This window comes from Pleurodeles waltl, chromosome 8 (genome assembly GCF_031143425.1).
Source record: "Pleurodeles waltl isolate 20211129_DDA chromosome 8, aPleWal1.hap1.20221129, whole genome shotgun sequence".
Taxonomy (NCBI): domain Eukaryota; kingdom Metazoa; phylum Chordata; class Amphibia; order Caudata; family Salamandridae; genus Pleurodeles; species Pleurodeles waltl.
In genome coordinates this window covers 1,326,710,303-1,326,732,835 of record NC_090447.1, presented here as the reverse complement: position 1 = coordinate 1,326,732,835, position 22,533 = coordinate 1,326,710,303, and the positions used below count along the sequence as shown (strand labels likewise).

Sequence of the window (22,533 nt, the reverse complement as noted above, 5' to 3'; positions counted from 1 at the left end):
TTGATCCAGGCCCTTATTCTTGTGGGTATGGATATGGGGAGAGTGTGGAGGGGATGCTGGACCCTTTAGAATACCAGCTTGACCCCCACATGGACTGGGTGCAGGATTTGGGTGATACCAGTGGTCTAGACACCTCCCCTGACACTGGTATGCTCTCTCCTCCTACTGTGGCTACAGAGGAGGGTGCTTCTTTTCCATGGTGGTGAGAACGGCGGCTGAGGCCCTGGACCTCGAGCTACCTTCTGTGGAGGTTAGGTCTAATATCCTAACCGACGTGGTCCAGCCGGGGTCTTCCTCTTCCGAGCCCATTCTTCCCTTTAATGAAGCACTGACAGACGTCCCTTTGGGTACTTGGTCCAGACCCAGCAGAGGGGCTCCTGTGAATAGGACGGTTGCCCGCCGCCATCGGCCTGCTTTGTCTTTTCGGAGACAAGGCGGACTCGGCGCCCAAGCACTTTAAGGATTCCCGAGCCACAGCCTGGTTTTCCTTGGCCTCGCGCCCACTCCTAGACCCCAGCAGTCCGCCTTTCGCCCCTTTTGTGGCTAAGGAAGGGGCACCCAACCACGTCCTTTCGCCTCTGGCCATCGACCCGCGCATGCTGTACAGCCCCTGCGCGTCCATGGACGCGGGATCTCAACTCCTCAGGGAGCCTGCGGGTCGCCCAGTCCACCCCCCACCCCCAGCCTCCAAACCTTCCTAGTCAGCAGGTACACCAGGAGCCAGTTGGCAGCAGGATTAGCCATCACCTGCCCCAGTGGCAATCTATTACCTAGGACAGGTGGGTCCTCTAAATTGTCCGAAGGGACTACTCCCTCCTCTTTGAGACACCTCCTCCAGCCATGCCAGCTTCATACAATTGGATATCGGAGGATCATATGGCGCTTCTCCGCGAGGAAGTCCAAGCTCTTTTGGCCAAAGGAGCTATTGAGAGAGTTCTGTTGCCAGAAGTAGGTCATGGTTGCTATTCCTTCTACTTTCTTGTGCTGAAAAAGGACAAAGGTCTTTGCCTATATTAGATCTTCGGTCCCTCAACCTCTTACTCAGAAAGGAGAAGTTCGAAATGTTGATATTGTCTCATCTGCCCTGGATCCGGGAGACTGGATGGTAGCATTGGACTTGCAAGACACATACTTCCACATTCCCGTCTTGCCGGCCCACAGGCGTTACCTACGATTCGTGGTAGGTCACGAGCACTTTCAGTTTACCGTGCTCCCCTTTGGCCTTACCAGTGCCCCTTGGGTTTTCACAAAAGTGATGGTAGTGGTGGCAGCTCATTTGCGCAGGTTAAGGGTCCCAGTCTTCCCCTACCTCAACGATTGGCTGTTGAAGGCGAGCTCCCCCCAGACAGTAGTTTCCCACCTCCAGACTACTAAAGCGAACCTTTTGCAATCACTGGGGTTCACTGTCAACATGCCGAAGTCACACCTGACTCCTTCTCAGACGCTTCCTTTCATCGGAGCTGTTCTGGATACAGTGCAATTTCGGGCATATCCTCCCGTAAAGCGAGTCTAGGATATTTGGGCTATGATACCGATGTTTAATCTTCTGTCCTGGATTTCGGTGAGAATGACTCTGAGGCTGCTGGGTCTCCTGCATCCTGCTATTTCAAAATGCCAGATGGCATATGCGGGCTTTGCGGTGGGACCTGAAGTTCCAGTGGGCGCAGCATCAGGGGAATCTCTCCGACAAGGTCCAGATCTCAGAAGGAACTGCAAGAGATCTGCAGTGGTGGTTAACGAATCAGGATTGGTTCAAGGGCAGATCCCTCTCCTTTCCCCAACCAGATCTTACAGTCGTGACAGATGCGTCCCTCCTGGGATGGGGCGTCCACATGGGAGAGGCGGAGATCAGAGGCCTCTGGTCTCCGGCGGAAACCAGGATCCATATCAATCATCTGGAGCTCCGAGCAATTGGACTAGCATTGAAAGCATTCCTTCCCTCTCTCAAGGGGAAAGCAGTGCAGGTGTTCACAGACAACACCACCGCCATGTGGAATTGCAACAAACAAGGTGGAGTGGGGTTGTGGACCCTTTGTCAAGAGGCCCTTCGTCTCTGGACATGGCTAGAACATCAGGACATTTCCCTGGTGGTTCAACACCTGGCAGGCGCCTTTAATGCGAGAGCAGACGAACTCAGCCGACGATGCGTGGTCGATCACGAATGGCGTCTCCATCCGGAGGTGGTGCAAGGTCTCTTCCTGCAGTGGAAAGAACTTTGGTTAGACTTGTTCGCCTCCATAGAGAACGCGCAATGCCAGCCTTTTTTGCGTGTTGAAGTTTCCAAGGCAGCACTCACTCAGTGACGCTTTCCGTCGCGAGTGGAATTCAGGCCTCCTGTACGCCTTTCCGCCCATACCACTTCTGCTCAGAGTTTTGAAGAATATCAGGCAAGACCGGGCCCAAGTAATACTGGTGGCTCCGGACTGGGAACGAAGAGTCTGGTATCCCGAACTGTTGAGCATGGCCATAGTTCCTCCGATCAGACTGCCCCTTCGGGAGGATCTTCTGTCGCAGCAGCAGGGGAGGGTCCTCCATCCGAATCTGTCAACTCTGCAGCTTCATGCGTGGAGATTGAGCGGCAACAGTTGACATCTTTTGACCTGCCAACCGAAGTCTGTGACGTTATCTTGGCAGCCAGGCGTCTCTCAACGAAAGCTGTAAAAGCCTGTCATTGGAAGAAATTTGTGGCATGGTGCATCGACATATCTGTGCCCCAATGGGATCTAAACCTGGTATTAACATACCTTATGTGTACCCCGTTTGAGCCGCTTCACAACTGCCCTTTACGACTCTTAACTATCAAGATTGTCTTTTTAGTTGCCATTACTTCTGCCGGCAGAGTAAGTGAGCTCCGGGCTCTGTCATCTAAGCCACCTTTTATGGCCGTACATCCTGACAAAGTGATGCTTCACACTAGGGCTTCTTTTCTTCCTAAAGTAGTGACACCCTTCCATGTCGGACAGTTCATCACCTTGCCTACCTTTTATGCACCCCCACATCCCTCTCATGAGGAGGAGAGACTCCACTGTCTGGACCAAAGAGCATAGGTGTTCTATCGTGATCGTATCAAAGGCGTCCAGGTGGATGATCAACTCTTTGTAGGATGTGTGGGTTCAAAGAAGGGGAAGGCGGTGCAGAAGAGGACCATTTCACGATGGGTACTCTTATGCATCAAAATGTGCTACGCTCTGGCTAAACAGCAACCTCCCGAAGGTTTGCGAGCTCACTCCACCAGAGCTACTGCTGCTACCACAGCGCTAGCATGTGGCGTCCAGTCCTGGACATCTGTCAGGCAGTGACGTGGGCATCTCTGCACACTTCTACCAAACACTACTGCCTGGACAATCAGTTCCGAAGGGATGGCTACTTTGGCCGTTCGGTCCTGCAGGACTTCTTTCTGTGATCTTGGTAAGGAATCTGCAACTAGAAGTCTCTAGCAGATGTACAAGTTACTTACCTTTGGTAACGATATATCTGGTAGAGACATATGCGAGTTGCAGATTCCTTACCGACCCGCCCATCCTCCCCGCTCTGCGAACTGATTTCTAGGGTCAGGAACTTCCCCTTAAGGGCCCTAGTTTTGGCGCACCACTCTGTGTTCTTTATGGTCCCGCGCTACTGGCGTGGAAAGTCGTGAAAAGAAACTGACGTCAGCGTGCTGGGGTGGCGCCTGTATACGAATGCGACATCACAGCGAACACGACGCCAACGATGCCCACGGAGTCCACCGCCGGCGGCGCAGAGGTACTGGGGAAGTTCAAAGGTAAGGAATCTGCAACTAGAATATGTCTCTACCAGATATATCCTTACCGAAGGTAAGTAACTTGTACTTCTTGACTTCTAAGTGTGTGATCAGTTAACAAAATAAAGTGCGTAAAATCTCTTGTTTTAGATAGTGGCAAATGTTGGTGTGATTACATATCAATCTGAGTATTTTTACGAAACCGCTTGAAACCTTTCTGTTTTCTAATACCATCTAGTACTCAGAATAATGAATCTGATCAATGCCTTCTGCTACTTTTCCTTTGCACGAGTGCCAGTGCCCTTCTTTCCTGCTGGCTTCACAAATTTTACCAATCAATCATGTCACAATTTCCTGAAAAGTTAATGACTATAGATACTTACAGAGAGAAGTTTGGGGCAATAGAATCCTATCTGGATACCTGAATCTCTAGTACAGTGCCCGGTTTTTTGAGTGTTATGGAGAACTGAAATTCACTAACACAAGTTGAGTTGTAGCTGCTTAAGAAAACACAAGATGGTCTTCTCGTCCAAGGGGGTTCTCCAGAGAGAACCAACGTTAATTCCTATTTTACAAAAAGCAATGATACATTATTGTCAGCATTTTACCAAACCAGTCAAAGTTACCCGGAGATCAACCCTATCACTGCTTATATTTAACTTTTGTAAGCCAATATCAAAAAATACAAACTGGACTTTCAGCTGTACATGGAAGATAGATATCCAGCTGGTAGAGCAGATGGGTATCCTTCCTGGGCCCAATCTGTCTCAATGCAACAGAACACATTCACACTAAATTGTTGGAAGTTGAAGCTCCTGATGTTTGCAATGACACCCTCTCAGTGTAGAGACATTGCAACTGGCCACATGCCATAGGCCCTATGCCGTACCACAACCGTGCTGAAAAACCTAGCCACCTGCTTTGATCCTGACCTTTTTCCACTTGTAAAGAATTCTTAGTGGTAATATAAATAAGTAATTCCCATCATCATCTGTCCAAGCTGCAGCATCTTTGATAGGAGCAACCAGTTTGACCAGAATAGAGTAAGGAACCTGTATTGATGCAGTGATTGTCCTTCAAGAAACCTTCTCTACTGTTTAGTAGATTAACCATGATTGGAGTTTGACAAATGCAGACAACTCTGTAGGTCCGTAGGGAGGCCTGCATCATGTCACATGGCAACTAGACTTCTTTCGACAGATTTTACATCTTTGCGACATCTACAGTTGTCAGACTGTCAGAATATTTTGTTTTTGTTAATGCTAATACCTTTCTTTTGTGGTTAGGTGGCTCAATTGTGATTTCAGCCCCAAATAGGCTTCTCCAGACATTGCATGGTTGATCCATAAAAGCACCACTCACACTTGTTGTATTTCTTCCTCTTTATGCATACCAAGAATTCCAAGAGCCAGAGCTCCCATCTTCTTAATCACATTTCTTACTTTATTTTTCCCAAAGTACATTTTGAAGGGAGACTGTATCTCTCCTGAAAACCACAGACTTAAAGGGTTATAATAGTAGTAAGACACAGTTGTCTGTGTCAGATACTCATTCCAGGTTTATATAGCATTTGTGTGGGTTTCACAACTGTGCCTCATTTAACAAATGTGAGCATATGCACACCAAAGGTATGACAGAAATAGAAGATACATTTTCCTTGGAAAGATTCATCAGGGTTAGTGGTTTAGATCTCACCTACCATTTAATTAAGTCTAAATCCCCAAAGGAAGTACAATGCATAGGCAGAAATCTTCCTCTCACCATAAGATGGAGACAAATATGAAACAGAAAAAAGATTTATTATCTTTCTCCCAAAGGGAGCAGTTTAGAATCTGAGTCAGAGCAAGGACATCAGAAAAAGAGGCGTCAGAAGCTTCTTTGTAGCCACTCCATGTTCTACAAAAGCTACAGCTTTGAACCCCTTTTCATCTTTTTCTGCTGAAATTTTTAAAATGTCACCTCAAGCCAGTGATATTCTTACAACAGCTCCATGAACTGTTTGGCTGCCCCATCCACCTTGATGCACATTGGCCCAATTTGTGACTGCATTGCTGCAAGTATAAACACAGCATTAGCATTACAAAGGCTGAAGTTTGAAAAGAAATACAAAAAAAACACCAGTGCAGTAGGCCTCAGCTGTAGTGATGTGCTGCCAATGCCACTGATGACAGTAATTTGGTAAATAGTTTGTGTGTGAAGATCTTTTGCAGAATAGAATAGCCTGGGCAACTGCATGACCAGACCAAGAGAACAGCAGCATCAACATAGGGAGACGCACCAGCAAACTTCACCTTCCCAATGATTTGTATACATGCTTACTTTGGATATGTACCTAGTAACAGTTAGGTGCCCTGATGCCTGTAACGGTCAGAGAAGCAAAACTCGAAGGGAAGGGAAAAGACTGAATGGGAATTACCAAGTAGTGAGTGAGTGAAAGTAAAGCCATGATTGTCACAGACTAGGGAGCTCTACAAGCGAACCTTGGAGCCAAATTAATATTTCTCCATACTTCAGCATTGCAGGAGCAGACTCGGACCCTCCATTCTTCTGTTGCAATACACTGGTATTTGAAGAGCCTTCAGGAGAACAGGAACTCAAAAATTAATGTTGCATCTGCAAGTTGAAATGCACTAATGCAGTAACAAATGCTGAAAGATGTTACAGAAACTGGCATTGCAACCAAAGGATATCACATACTGAAAGGCATATATTTTATTGTTCTTCTTTATCACAATTCCATCTCGTATTAATCCCCAAAAATTATTCTGTGTTGCAGGGGTGTGGTATAGGCATGGAGCATGATTGCTGCAACTTTCAATTTTTTAGGCCTTAGCCCATAGAAATCCTTGCTAGACATCTGTAGTTTACTGCTTCCAGGGTGTTCACACAGCCTCCTAATCTTGTTGGCATCGGTGGAGGTGGATTTGGAGTAGGAGCCTCAGGAGCAGTTGTGGAATACCTACCAGGTTGGCCTCTGGTGGGGACGTGTTGTGGTAACAATGGCAGTCTTGCGCTTCTCTGGCCTAGTGCATTGGCAGTGCCCTGCAGCTCCGATAGACATTGGAGCCCACTTTCCTGTGGTGAGGCAGGGGTGTAAAAGAGCTGGCCCGTCAGCTGCCCAAAGCAGAGGCATGATCCAGCTTTCATGAAAGAGTCCTGTCCCCATTGCATCTGGCGCAGAAAAATGGTTAGGTTGTGGCTCATGATCGACCAGGCTTCTCGTTTGGGACCGCTGGGCTGGAGCGGTGATCAGACTAGGCACATCCCCGGTGGTGGAATATCTAAGGAGTGATCTAGTAGAAAGAACCCCTACTTAAGGGCTTCAAACTGGGAACCATTGGGACAAGGCAACACTATCAGGGATGCTGTGAGTCCTATTCTTCCTTTTATGCTCTGCTTGAGGTCTGGAACACCACTAGCAGCAGACTGCTCGTTGGGGGGCTTGCAGTATGAACCGTAGGCCTGATGGAAGTCCAGTAATTTTTCATAATTTGCTCCCCAGGCATTTGCAGATTATTACTGAAACTGAATCTACTATGCGATGAATAGTCCTCATAGAGAGATTTTGTACGATTTTGTCTCTGATCTTCCCTTGTGATGCTCTTCTACACCTGATAAATGCAAAAAGAACAGTTGATGGACGGAATGTAGACCAAATCAAACATTCTCCCCCAGTCACAGATCTGGGTTTAATCCATCAGTTTTTTTGCTCACCATGCCATTCCAGTTTTGACCCAGCCATATGCAAATCAGTCTTAACCCTGTTCCCCTTGGGAACAGTCCAGCCCGAACTGCCAGGCCAGGTCCTCCCTGGACCAGAAACAAGCATCCTGGGACCAGTTTCGGGGTATCACCCCTCTTCAGCCAGGGTATCTTGAATCTCGAGGCATAGTGAGCATGAAAACGATGGATTAAACCCAGATCTTTGTGACCGGGGGTGAATGTTTGCATTGTTCAGCATTCCTTCCATAATCTGTTCTTTTTGCATCTACACCTGATAAGCTGGCCGTCAGAAATCCATTAGCTTTACAGAGACGAGTAATGTGATCAATCATGAGGAAATAGGGTGTATTATATGGAGTGTTTGTGCATCCTCACAGTGTAATACACTCACAGACCCCTTTAGGACTAGTAGGTTTCGTTTGCCAAACCATCAGCCCAGACTTGGGTAGCTGTGGCTCTTAGCAGGAAGGCTTACACAAATGAACAGGCGTAAAGCATTTAAACAGCACCAAAACAATGGGAGAAGAAATTGTCGAGATACTCAAGAAATCTAACAACAATTTATAAAAAAAATAATAGAGTGTATTTTTAGACACCATAATGAAAAATATCCACCAGAGGTTTCAAGAGATACAGAATTTACGAGGTATAGTAAATCAAAACATTTTACTCAATTGCGAACAAGCATTAGGAAATTCGGCAAATTTGACACTGAGAAACGTTTTCACAAATACATTGGGCTAGTTGTAATGTGGTCACTTAGAGTCACTTTAGATGACCAACTCTAGTGAGGAGTCAGTCAGCGGGACCAGCAAGGTCCTCAAAAACAGTGCTTTAGCAGGTGAAGCAGTCTTTAGTCAGTTCCAAACACTTTCAGCCATTGCAGTGGTTTCCTAGGGAAGTGGTCTTAATGCAAGGGGCGAAGAATGCTGAAGATGCTGTGGATATGATGCAGTCAAGAAGGGTCTACCTGCGATGACTACTCGGTCCACAAAGGGGGTGACGTTGTCCTGCTCACGGGGTTGATGTTCCTCGAAGTCCTCTCAATACTGGTAGAAGTCCAGTCACCACTGGACTACCAGTAGTCTGGAATTGCATTCACAGTCAAATCCTTCCCTGGGTGATAACTGGGCTTCTAGGTGACCAAGCTGCCCTCCGACAACTCTCCCGGGCTCAGCAAACTCATGTGCAATTTTGAGCGTTTGTGTCCTAGTCTTTGGTGCTGCATAGTGGCGTTTGGCGCCATTCTGAAAGTTCTGGGCTACCAGCTGGCCTTACCAGGCTTGTCAGCTGGCCCTGTGTTGTGAACAGCGGGTCAGGCAACTTGCCTTCGGATTCTCTTTGCCTTGACTGGCCTTCTCCACGAGCAGGACACAGCCAGCACAGTCCATCTTCTTTGCTAGCCACAGGTACAGTCCCCGCTCCTCTCTTTGCCAATTCCCTGGTGCAACAGGGCAGTTCTTCTTCGGTCCTTCTTCCAGTCCAGTTTAGTTCTGGGTGCCAGAGGTGCCAAATTTATGCGCAGAAAATGCCTTAAGGTGTTAGCCGGCAGGATGCTAAGTTCCCTCCCTCCTGATGACCACTTCTGGGAAAAGTGGCATTTGGCTAACCCTAGATGCACCATTATGACCACTCCCAACATGGCAGAACCCCTCTTGTGGTGGCCAGGGCTCCTTAGCCCAAAACAGAGGAGTAGCTACGCACCCCTGAAAAACTGGTTTGACAACAGGTTCCACTCTCCTTCCCAGGTGCCAGCTAGTCTGCCTAAACAATGGGGCTGCCCTGCTCCCCTGTTCCTGTTTGCTCCTCAAAGGCCACTTTAGCTTTGAAGCTCGCCTTCTGGACCAGCACCTGTGTATCTTCCTGCAGGAAGGTGTAGGCCCCTATTGCCTCCTTCCCAGGGAGTCGTTAGCATGCCTCCCTAGGAGGGCAGAAAGCTTTCTTAGGTTCAAGCTGCTTGTGTAACCGTTAAGGCCACAGGAGAAAGAAGGCAGCAAAGTGGCAACTTTGAAAAAGTAGCAGACTGTAACTTGTTACATTACATTCGACTTGAGAGTCAGGTCTGGCTTAATGTAATGAGTTCTTTGATACCTTGGAGTATCATCTTTGGTCACACCGTTCGCAGTGGGGGTCAGCATGTAACCCTGTACTCGCCAGCGAGACTACCAAGTCTTTCTACAGAAAAACCCACATTTTTGCGTTGTTACTGTCAGAACACGTAAAATACAGGTTCTACCCATGAAATATGCTGCACCCTGCCTTGAGGCTCAGTAGACTGACCATAGGGGTGACTAAAACATGTTTCAGAAGGACATTTGACTTTGCCATGCTTTTAAGTTGCAAAATTGGGCTTGCAGTTTGAAACTGCACTTCCAATCTGTATTGGTGGACTGGGAGACTTGTTTGCCTATGTCATGTCCAGGGTTACACTACCAGTGCTGCAAAACCCTGGGATGACTCTCTCACTTACGGACCGTGGATAACATGGGTACTATATACTAAGACTTACAGGCAAGCTAGCCTTTGCCATTTGGGTATAGCCAATGTAACATACATGTTTTAGGGTCCACGCACTGGCACTGAGGTCTGGTTAGTACGCCTCACAGTAGAAAAAGTAACATCATAAACCAAAAATCCTGGGGGCAGCTAAACAAGAAGAAGCACTTTCTTTCATTGACCAACTTTTAACAGAGGAAACACTGTGTCCTAAAGTACTGATTTTTTTAAAGCACCCTGTGGGTAATCCCATACTTTGATGCTCTGTTCAAAGCCTCCTTGTCAGATGATCAGATGCTCAACCACCTGCGAGTGGCTGAAATTAAAGTGATCCTCATGCCTGGCAGACCACCTGGATCTACCCCTCAGGCAAACCCCTCTCCTAACTAAATATAGAGGTCATAATTTTTAGCTAAGGTTCTGGCGATCTGCCTCACCAGTACGGTTTACTCCCTGGTACACCCATACCAAAATGGCTTCATGCCAAAATGTTTAACGAGGCACAACATTCAGAGATTTCACAATGCATTTGCCCAGGCTCATTGCCTTTATGGTCCACTCATTAAAATTGTAAGTTTCAAAAAGGGCCAAGCTCTATTTGGTATTTCCAGATCCTGTACACACAACTTGAAGCCAGAGTCCGTGCTAATGGAACACTGTTAAGTTTCTTTCCTAATAAATGGGAAACCTGACATGACTGTCCCTTTACTCCTGTACTTATTTGGTTTAGTCATGGAACCTTAGGCCCAGTAGTTTCTCCAAGATTTCCCAAACTATGGACTTTGACTGCACTGGAAAGAGGGAAGACAGTGCTTAACCTCTATACAGATGGCCTCATGCTTTATTTCCAATATGCTACTTGGTCTTGTCCATGGGCCCTTTAAGTTTTGCCTGGGGCTTGTGGCCTTAAGTTTAATCTTATGATTGTGTATGTTTTGGCATCTATGCATCAAGGGATGAAAGTGGAAATGGCAGGGATACAAGGCTTTGCTGTTATACATTTTTTGAAAAGATCTCCCATGCTGTCATCCTGACCCCTACCCTCTCAAAATGGTATTACTTGCTGCAGTGGTGTACCTACTCCAGAGCAATCTATACCCCATCACCTTAGACTTCTTTGTATATCTTATTTCCATGTTGTGGAACTTCATCTCATATGATATTGACATATTCATAGGGTGGTCATGAGTGAATGCTTCAAGTTCCCTTACAATAGGGGATCAAGCATGGAAGACAAGCACTCATGTTACTGCACCTCACAACTGGTGGTTGACTGAATATACAGTCCCATTTTAGACACCATTTATATTGTTGATCAGCGGTCCATGTGTGATTTTCACCCAATACACCTTCTATAGGGGGTAGTGCCTATTCCTGCCTCTTAAACCACTGGCCTCCATGCCAATTTGCATGTGGAATGATACATTGAGAGTCAGTAAATTGGGTAGATACCTCACAGGTGAACCACCTCTGGGGGGAGACAGTCCCTTTCTGGTTCTATGGGCATCTCCAATCTGGGCCCATTGTAATTCTGTCTGCTCATTTACCAACTTTCAGTCTGATGTTGGGCTCCATAAACAGCAATTCTGCAAGTACTTACTGCTTTGCTGTGCGCTCTATTCATACTAGAAATCGAGCACCATCTTTTTGGAGTGTAATCAAATTGAAACAAAACTGCTAATGGGTGGCATGGGTGTGCACAGTATATTGTGGTTGGTTATACCAGTGAATCTCCACATCTTGGGCTCCTTTTTGGCACTGTGTAGCTTTGAAAGGCAAATCTTGGCCCCCTGGATAAAGAGGAGTGGCGATATTGCCTAGATTTCCCTAAGGGAGGCAGCAGTCTTTGCCCAATTCAAACTGGTCCAATTCAGGTACCTCCATTGCATCTACTTAACATGCAAGAAGCTTCAATGTGACTCCTTCACTCTACGCTTAGAAGTAATGACGTTCAGGGGCCTTCTTACACACAACTTGGCTATGTTCCATGATACAGACCTTTTGGCGTTGTGTGACTCACACACTGTCAGTTCTAGTAGGATCTATTGATCTTATGCAGATCTGTTTTGCTTAATATGCTACTAGCCCCTGATTCAAAGAAATAAACTAGACAATTTTGACACATTAGTTTGCAGGAAAGATAATACATGCAAATGGTGCAGTGCAACTCCCCCAGCCCTGGAAACTTGGACATGTGCCTACACCATTGCTTGTCCCTTGAGATCCCGATCTATATGGCAATAGTCTTTCCTCCTAAACAACAGAGTATATGATTTTTCTGAGGGTCCCAGAGATGAAAAAATCTATGGTAGACAAATAGGGCACAGCGATGAGGGTTCACTGGGAAGATTGTCATTGGGCACACCTTTGTAATCTCTTTTGCTCCTCCTTTACAAGTGTCAGTACTATTTTGTCTACTCAAGTTGAGGTGATGTGCTTTGTGATCATGTATTGATGCATGCTTTGTAGTAGGTATGTTTTAACAAGAACTGGCAGTAAAGATTGTTATTAAAAATTTTCTGCATGTGAATGATTTGAATAACATTGCATGTTAGAAATAGTTTGATAAAATGTTTTCAAATTTGCTTCTTTTAAGGATGAAAATGATACCCGACTCCAGCTTGTCCATGCAGAATGCCTGAGGCTTTGTGGCAATTGGCTGGCAGAAACTTGTTTGGAAAGTCCCACTGTGATCATGGAGAGCTATCTGGAAAAGGTTGGCAAATTCATCTTTGAGTTTGTGTCATATGTCAGAGATTCATCTGTGTTTGAATAATTTAACCAGACTAATTATAACAAAGTACCCTTACGTTGTGTTTTCATATCCCTAAATAGAAAAGGGCAATGTCAGTGCTCTATTCAGGACATTCACACAAACAAGTAATTTGTATATATCATCAATTGCAATACAGTTCCACGGTGTATGGTGAGCAGATTCACTTTTCTTTTCTGCCATTCAGACCTGCCACTTCTCAAAGACTGTTCATCAAAAGTAGTAACATTAGCAATTGCTCTTTGCACGAAGTAAGGTGTGCACGTTTTCCCTTACTAAGATAGTCTCATCAGAGAAAACAGTGACTATGTGACCACTTGCTCTCTCACTAGATTAGTTCAGTCATCAAAAAGGTTTGCTCAGTGAAAATTGCAATAGAAACCTGCCCAGAATTCATTACCTGAATTTGGTATACATTACTGAACACCATTTTTATCAACTGAAATTCATTTTTGTTGAATGTGAACCAAAAAGAAACAGTACTTTGCCTTTAAGAGGACTGAATGCATTAAACCACATCGGCAGTCTGTTGTTACTGGGAATTCTCTATAGAGGATTGGGTGACTCAGTGTTTTGAACCTAAAGGCAATTTACATACTCTGAATGTATTGACTTAGGGGACAGTTTTTCCAAATCATTATCTATTTGCTGTATGTCCTTCGCGTATTCCAAGTTTTTTTTTGCTGGTCTGAAAACAGAAATCTTATTTTACAGATCCCTTCAGAGCCCCATAAGATCAGGCATCAGTGTTTCCTTGCCATGGATATAAGACTGGGCCGTCAAGTTTAGGTAGAACCTCTGCCTGTGAATGACAACACAAATGGCTCATCCTGATATTACAGTTCTACATTACGTATTCAAGATAGGGGTATTATTGGTTATACTCTGAAGCAAAGCCCTTCTGACGTTGCAAGCAAATCTAGTAAAAGGCCACCTAGCTAACTGCCCAAAGACTTTCAAGTCATAAAGTCTTTTCAAATACTGGATTTATTAGTTCCCCCTTACTGTTTAAAAGTCATTGACAGACTTCACAAACTGGATGTCATGGAGTCATTTCGTGGGTTGGATGAATGTCTTTGTTGAGGAAAAGTAGTTGGTTGTCACAAGCCAAATTTTTAAATGGGTTATTTATTTTGAACAAATCTACTATGGCAGCTTACTATGAAGGAAAGAAATACCCTGGTAGTTAGTGCACTAATTAACCCTCACTTTCAAAATGTAAAGATTATTTCTGCACATCTTTCGAAGTTCCAATAGTAGCATGGTCATTATCCCCCAGAGCAACCTTCTGTCTTCACCTCTCTTACTGTCAACCTAGAGCACTCAAAAGCTTCCTAGTAGATGTCACTAAATATCTTACAATTCGGCTGACTCTTAATAAAGAAGAAAACCATGTGTGTGTGTTATCCTAACCTACACTGGGAGAATCCTAATGTCTCTCGTGCTGCAGAGTTACTAAAGTCACTCAAAACTCACAATGTGGAGGAATTTTCTCAACATCCTACTCGTAGTAAAGGATAAATCCTCGACCTAGTTGTTGCTGAGTACATAAGAATAACCTTTCATAAGCCAATTGAAGTTAATTAGTCTAATCATCACATGGTCCCAATTCAATTAACTTGCGTTGCCTTAGTTCCACAGATCACTTGTTTAACGATCTTTCCTCCATGAGGCGTGTTCTTATAGGCATCCTACATGCCACAGCACGTTTCCTCAAGGGCCTGAAGCAACATGATCACTTCACCCTCGTCCTGATCAAAATCTGTTGTGTCCCTTTGCATTCCCACACATTTTTAGAAGCAGCTGCATGATTTACAAAGCCATCACCACCAGCACCACTCCATGTCTTGCAGACAGACTCATCATCTCTGGTGGTTCTCAGCACACCAGCAACTAGGCGCCATTAGATTGCGCACTAAGAAGTCTAAGAAAAGAAGCAAGACAGCTGGCCTTTTTCAACAGTGCCCCCAGGATCTAAAACAATAGTCCTGTATCGATCAGGACAGCCTCAATACCTCTACAATTTAGGAAAGTGTTGAAGACTCACCTCTTTAAAGAACGCTACATCACAATGTCTTAACTGTCCACAATCTAGCTACCTCTCCTGTCACTTGTTTACTTTTTGCTAGTCTGTGATCCTATACAGAGCTCCATTGCCTTTTGGCTCTGTTTCATGGTATAGAAATGCCAAACATACATACATACATACATACATGCATACATAAATACATACATACCATGTACCAGATTAGGAACGTGCAATGGCACTAGAGGATGTTTGTGCTGCCCCTGGCCTATCTATATATTTAAACCTCACTTTTGCCAGCTATGATACTACCCTAACTAAAGTCTATTGACAAAGTAGCCCTCCTCAAAAACAATGAATCACTTTGAAAACACGTAATGTCTGATTCATGGATGAGCTCTTTAACAAACTAAAATAGATTCGGACAGTTCAAAGATTTGGGAGAAAAAAAGCCTACATTTCTATCTGAAGTAATAATAACCTCTGTGAAACTGTATACAGTAGACGTTATGTATTCAAAATCTCAACTTGTTACTAATAAAACTTTCAAAAGACCCAATACTCACATAAAACCCAAGGAATTGTTCAATATTATCAAACCGAAATCTCTGAATGCTACATGTCTCCCTTCTCATGTCTCCCAGTGCAATGTTTAGACCCAATACAATGCTCGCAACATACTCAGTGTTGTTCAGTATTGTGAAATTTAAAATTAAATCTCCGAGTGATCCAAGTTTTGGAAATCATCACTTTCCCTCCAAAATATTTTGCCTCACAGGTTTCATCCGTAAGTGTTTATAATTCACCAGACAATCAATTGACACCAATCCCATCTGGCAGTCAAATGGTTTTCATTGGATGCCTGGAAAGAATTTGAACCGGTAACTCTGTCCAGAATTGTTAAACATTTAAGAGTATGATATTTTAAAGATATTATCCCTGCTAAATCAATCAGAAGCAACGTCCACATTTCAAAATTTGTAGAGTTATTTCATCAATAGCTTGCTTCTCAATGGCATATTTCATGACACTCCAAAAACTGATCAAATTACTTCTACCTTGAGAAACTTTCAGAAGACCCTCGAAGTTTCCGTAGTTGGGTAAAGTGATAGAGAAATATGTTTCCACCCAGTTGACTGCCATCCTTGAAAATCATAACCTACTTGCCTCTTAACAATCAGAATTCCGCAAAAGACATGGTACGGAAGCTACCATCTTTAAAATTCTAGATGATGTACTCCCTTTCTGATCGAGATTTCTACTTGCAGATTCCTGATCTTTCATATACTCTCCAGGCGTCAGACTGGATCCAGACACTTTTCATCTGTACCTCTGTGCTCCAATTTACTTCGCACTGACTTTAGGCCACTCTGGGAATTACGTTTGCAACCTATATAGATACCTGTCCTGTATGCTAATGTGAGTTCCTTTCTTTCTGAGGACCTTGGGCCAAATTGTGCTCTGGCTCTCCGGTCTGTCACCAGATTGCCTGATGCCACTGCTGTTTCCTAGGGGACTTGACATTTTATTTTAGCACCTCTCCCCTGAAGCTTGGTGGTGCAGGTATCTTATTGCAAAACTAACCCCAATACGTTCACTACTACTCCTCCTAATCAAGAGTCAAAACAGGGAAGACATTTGGGAAAAGGGTCTTCTCATCCACCATCTTGGTACTTTGAACTGTAACTCCCAGCTGCCTGTTAAGGCTTTTTTTGAGTTTTTGTTGAGCTTTTACGCTCCCAGTATACCTTAAGGATGTCCCCTATGAAACCTGTGACCTTTAAATCTTGTGGAGCCTGCCACAGGCTGATGACTGTGACTGACCTTAACCTGGTTTAATTATGATTTTTGGTGCCGGGCCATGACTCCAAGGTCTGTCCTGACTGTTGTGAGATGAACCCCAACATGGTCTGGGAGCGTCCATTGAAGCACCTGGTTGATTGACCATGGACAGCTCAACACCGCTCTAGGTCCTAGTCACATGGAAGGTCCCTGGAAAGAATTTGAACCGGTAACTGTGTCCAGAATTGTCAAAAATTTTAAAGTATGATATTTTAAAGATATTATCATTGCTAAATCAATCAGAGGCAACTTCCACATTTAAAAAATTGTAGTGTTATTTCATCAATAGCTTGCTTCTCAAAGGCATATTTCATGACAGTCCAAAAACTGATCAAATTACTCCTACCTTTGAGAAACTTTCAGAAGACTGCCCGGGTCCGTCGGTCTTTTTCAAGGTCAAAGTCTTCATCGGGTAAGTCCCACAAGAAGGAGGAGGCTAAGTATTCTTAATCTTCACTGTTATAGTTTAAGTCAACTGATTAGGCACAGCAGCAATACCATACGTATAGGACCTGCTCCCACACTTCTCCCCGCAGAGCCTGTGCCTGGACGTGCTCAACACCTGCCAGAATTTCCCAGAGCGACCCGCGCCCAAATGAGAGTTCTATGAGGTTCTGTACATCATATTTGGGCAAGACGGCCCCGTTGGACGCCTTTGGGCCCCATGGGTTCGGAATGTGCACGAACTTGATTTCTTCTCCAGTATTGGGGTATCTTTCATGGATTCACATGCTTGAATCATTCCCCGTCGTCGAAGTGGGAGTCCCACGGTACATAGAAAGCAAATAATAGATTTCAAACTAAAAAGATTGTCTTCATTGTAGTCAATAGGAAAAAACACATTCACTTTTCTAACTATCAGCCTCATTAGAAAAGGCCCAAATTTCAGCCAATCAGGCGAGACCACCCCTTTAGAATCCTCAGCACAGAGGCTCAGTCTCACAGATTTTCTACCGCACGTCGTGTGCAAGGGAGTCTCCCTGGGCTCTGCTCGGTTTACTTTCTCTTTAAGAGATATTGTTCAGCTTTCAACCTTAACCTTGCTGTAGTACTTCTTCCATCATGTCTACAGCAAGAAAAGGTTGTTTAGACCTCGTGGGACCTGTGGAAAGTTAAGGCTTCATTGTGAGGATCCTCACAAGGACTGCATATACTGTCTCCATCCAGAACATAAGGTCAAAGATTGTAAAATCTGCAGGACTTTTCTTAATAAGACTCTCAGAGACAGAGAAGCCAGGCTCCTGCTTTGGCTTCAGAAACGAAAATCCAGAGAAACTTTCTCTGAGGAGGAGGACAGCGATAAATCAGTGACCTCAAAGAAGAGGAAAAGGTCTGTGGAGAGCTTCTCCCTCAAGAGCAGTAAGTCAGCTAAGAAGCTGCATGCGTTTAAGGATAGACCTGAGGAACACCCATCAACATCCAGGGAACATGGTGGCAAGGTTCGTTCAGAGCCATCTACTCCTGCTACCACCTCAAAAAAGCTCAAGAAATCTTCAAGTTCCCTGCCACTGTCGACATCCAGGATGTCCACACCGTCAACAGCACCGTCCACGATCGCATCGTCGACGACAGGTCTTCCTTCATCGATGACAAGAGCGACGGCCACATTTACAGCTCCGTCGTCACCAATGATTGCTACTTCATCTCCGCTATCATCTACAACTATAATGTCGGTGAGTTTAAAATACGGTCCCTCACCTGCTCACACATTAAAGATCACAAAGAGACCGTCGATGGGAAAGAAGGTGAGGTCTCTATCGTCGACGCACTCATCAACGGGTAAGCTCCAGAGCTCTTCGTCGACGATTCCACTGACAGAAGCATCGACGGTGCGGCAATCGAATTTGCCCTCAAATGCGACTACTCCGTCAACGACACCTCCGTCGACAGCAGCCCCGTCGACGGCAACTCCGTCGACACTGTCACCGTCAACGGCAACTCCATTGACGCTCGCACCGCTGATGACGACACCGCTACCAATGGCTCCGTCGACGCCTGCACCGCCAACGAGAACACCATCGACGAGCGTACCGTCAACGTCGACTCCGTCGCCGGCTCAATTTCCTGGGTCTATTTCCAAGCATTATGGAGCATCTCCTCACATATCTAAGAGGATTTCGCCGATAAAGAGTAAATCTTCTCACTTACTACTGTCTCATACATCGCCTAGTAAAGTCGCTCCAGTACCTCCACAGCATCTGTTTGCTGACGAAGAGGAGGAAGATGATATATACTCAGGTGACGTTTTTTTCCCGGTGGCATGTAGCCCCTCAGAACTACGTATTAAAATTTCAGGAGGAGGATGAAGAGGAAAGTGACCAGCTCTATTTAGGTCAGCAGCAGCAGAGTCACATACAACCTCAAGTGCAACAGGAGCAGACGATCCAGATGCCTGTTTCTTTGATAGCCAATCTGCAGCAGATGATGCAGGACTATTATTCTAGGTTTCCTCCACCTGGCTCCACTACCCCGGTACAACCTCCACATACGCCGATATCTACTCCTGTTCGGCCATCGGATTCTACGGAACCTGTCCCAGGTCCTTCATCTGGATAGGATGTTGATCCACCTTCGTCAGAGGATGAGCAGGAAGAAGGTGAAATTCAGGACACTGACTCGCTCATTCCAGAATGGGATGAGTATCAGATCCAAACACCATCTCCCTCTATGCCACCGCCAGTGGACTCTCCACCGCAGGACATTGGTGGATTTCTCAGTGTGATGGAGAGAGCTGCAAAAAGATTTCAACTGCCAATAACATCAAAGCAGTCAGACTGTTTCCTATATGACTTCAAAGTTTCAAAGAGGATACTAGGAAGTCAGTGAGAGCAATACCCATTCTTGACTTCATTTGGGAAAAGGGGCTTAAAGTCATGCAGACTCCATCTTCTATACCAGCAGTGTTACCAAGACTTGAAAAGAAATACAAAGCACCAGACAATTCTCCAGTATGTTTGGTTAGTCACCCTAAGCTGGATTCGGTCATTTCACAGACAGCTCAGCGGAGGTCCAGAAATCCGTCTTCATCTTTGACTGCCCCCCGGATAAGGAGGGACGACGGTTAGATTTGATTGGCAAAAGTTCTCAACGATGGCGGCCACTACAGTCAGAGCTGCGAATTCCCTGGCAATCCTGGGAAGGTACGACCGTCAGATGTGGTCCGATATGTTGCAGTTTATAGAGCTATTACCGGAAGATAGTAGAGCGGAAGCGCGCAAGATATTACAGGAGGGTGAGAAGATCTCGGCTGAGATTATAGACTGCGCCATAGACGTCTCGTCTACAGGTTTCTGCCAGTTAGCCGGAGCAGCCGTACTCAGGCGTCAGGGGTGGCTGAAAGCTACATCGTTCCGACCAGAGGTACAATTGAAGATACTGGACATGCCCTATGATGGTGAGATCTTGTTCGGCAAGCAAGTAGATGATGCTTTGTGATCTATTAAGACAGACACCGAGACAGCCAGATCTCTCAGAACATTACAATACAGAAGACAGCCCTTTCGAGGAGCGAGAGGAAGAGGAATCTATTCTTATAGAGGCGGCTCACACCAGTACTGACAATACTCTTCTTACCAGGGACAGTTTCGTTCCAACATTGGCCAGCCACAGCCGCATACTTACTGACCGCCGTCATCCACACATTTCAGACAAGCTGCGAAAGGAAACTCGGCTTATAAATCCAAAGAGACTGCAAGGAAATACTGACCTTCATCAGTTGCCTGCACCCAACTCCTACAACCATCATCTAGATCCTTCGCAGAACATTACCTTTTTAGGAGCCGTCTTGGACACAGTCCAAGCGAGAGCCGTTGCTTCGCACGACAGACAGAAGAGACTTCAAGATCTAGCAACATGTCTCAGCAGAAAAAGGTCCGTTTCTGTTCGGACTTACATGTCTTTTCTGTGGATGCTTTCTTCTTGCATTCCGTTGATAGAAAACTGTTGTCTGCACATGAGAACACTTCAGCAGCAATTAGACAATCAATGGAAGCAAATAGAAGGATCTTTCGACGATGTAGTTCGAATAACCCCATCAGCGAGACAAGCTCTCAAATAGTGGAAGGATACCCCCCTCATCTCGGAAGGTCCCTCATTCCTGAAAGACAAACCAGTGCACATTATAACAACAGATGCATCTTTACAGGGATGGGGCGCACACTCACAAGACCTAGCAGTGAGAGGGAGATGGTCCACTCAGGAGTCGATTCTTCACATAAACGTATTAGAGTTAAGAGCAGTTTCCTCAGCACTCAAGGCCTTCCTCACCAACATCAGGGGTTCCTCAGTATTGATAAGTACAGACAACACCACAGTCATGCATTACCTCAACAAGCAGGGGGGTACAAGGTCGCAGGCATTGTCTGTAGAGGCTCAGAAACTGTGGCATTGGGTGATTCAGCATCACATATCGATCAGAGCGGAACATCTTCCGGGGATTTCCAACACCTGGGCAGATGCCTTAAGCAGGACTCGAACCATCTGTCACGAATGGGAACTCAATCAGACGGTTCTCGACCGCCTCTTTCGTCGTTGGGGCAGGCCCGGTCTGGATCTGTTTGCGACCAGAGACAACAGAAAATGCCAACACTTCGCAAGCTGGCGACTGCAGAAGGGATCAAAGGGGAATGCGTTTTTGATCAAATGGTCAGGGATTTATGCATACGCTTTTCCCCCGCTTCCACTCATCCCAAGACTTCTGCAGAAAATGAAGAGGGAACCATGCCGGCTTCTATTGATTGCTCCCAAATGGCCATGCCAGTTTTGGTTCACGGAACTTCTATTGCTGTCGGAGCAGCCTCACATACAGCTGACAACAACACCAGACTTGTTAACAACGAATCAGGGGCAGGTCCGTCATCCCAACCCGACTTATTTTCGATTATCAGCCTGGCTCCTGAATTCTATGAATTTGACGGCCTAGATATCCCTTCAGACTGCAGGGAGGTACTTGCCTGTGCCAGAGCTCAATCTACAAATAGGACATATAAGCTCAAGTGGAGGAGGTTCTGCATATGGTGTTCAACTTCTAAAGTTCACCCTCTGAAGTCCTCTCCAGAACAGATCCTTCCATATCTGTTGCATTTAGCGAAGTTGGGCCTTTCCCATTCGTCTATCAAGGTCCATCTCGCTGCTATATCCCGTTTCCGACGAACATCAGACTTACCATCTTTATGGTCATCCAGGATAATAAAGCAATTTCTAAAAGGCTTGTTCAGGATGTTCCCGCCGATTCTCCGTCCTCCATCTCCATGGCATTTAAACATTGTGCTCTCCCAATTGATGAAGCATCCGTTTGAGCCCATTCATAAGGCAGACCTGAAATATATTTCTTTGAAAACAGCTCTCCTTCTGGCCCTCACTTCCGCGAAGAGTGTTAGCGATATCCAGGCATTCACAGTCTCACCACCTTTTCTGCAATTCAAATCAGAGGTGGTCATTCTAAGAACTAATCCAAAATTTATCCCCAAGGTTCCATCGACCTTTCATTTAAATGAGCCGGTGGTTTTGAGAAATTTTTTTCCAAATCCGCGAACTCCAGCAGAGCGGGCATTACATTCTCTAGACATTAAACGATGTCTAAAATTCTACATACAAAGGACTAGCAGTTTTCGTAAATCTGAACAACTGTTTATTAGCTATGGGCGGAACAATAAAGGCAAGGCCGTTACCAAGCAGACCATAGCACGCTGGATCTCTTCTACCATACAACTCTGCCACCAGTTAGCAGGGGAGCCGTTATCGTCCAATGTCAGAGCGCACTCCACTAGAGCGGTATCCACTTCGGCAGCTTTATTCACAGGATGCTACTTACAGGATGGATGCCGTGGTAGGACAAGCAGTGTTATGTAACTTATTTGCATAAGGTGAGCCAATAATCTCTTTACCCTCCATCCTCTATGTATTGCCAGACTGATATTTTTTCTTTATATA

General features: G+C 45.3%; 1 protein-coding gene across 1 annotated transcript in view; it reads left to right on the top strand.

Annotated features, from left to right (window-relative positions):
* ATM (ATM serine/threonine kinase) overlaps positions 1–22,533 on the top strand; it is a 1,319,133-nt gene that overhangs the window by 985,603 nt on the left and 310,997 nt on the right. Inside the window, exon 48 of the mRNA XM_069202321.1 lies at positions 12,558–12,677. Coding sequence (XP_069058422.1) covers positions 12,558–12,677 — 120 coding nt within the window. The remainder of the gene's footprint in view (positions 1–12,557; positions 12,678–22,533) is intronic.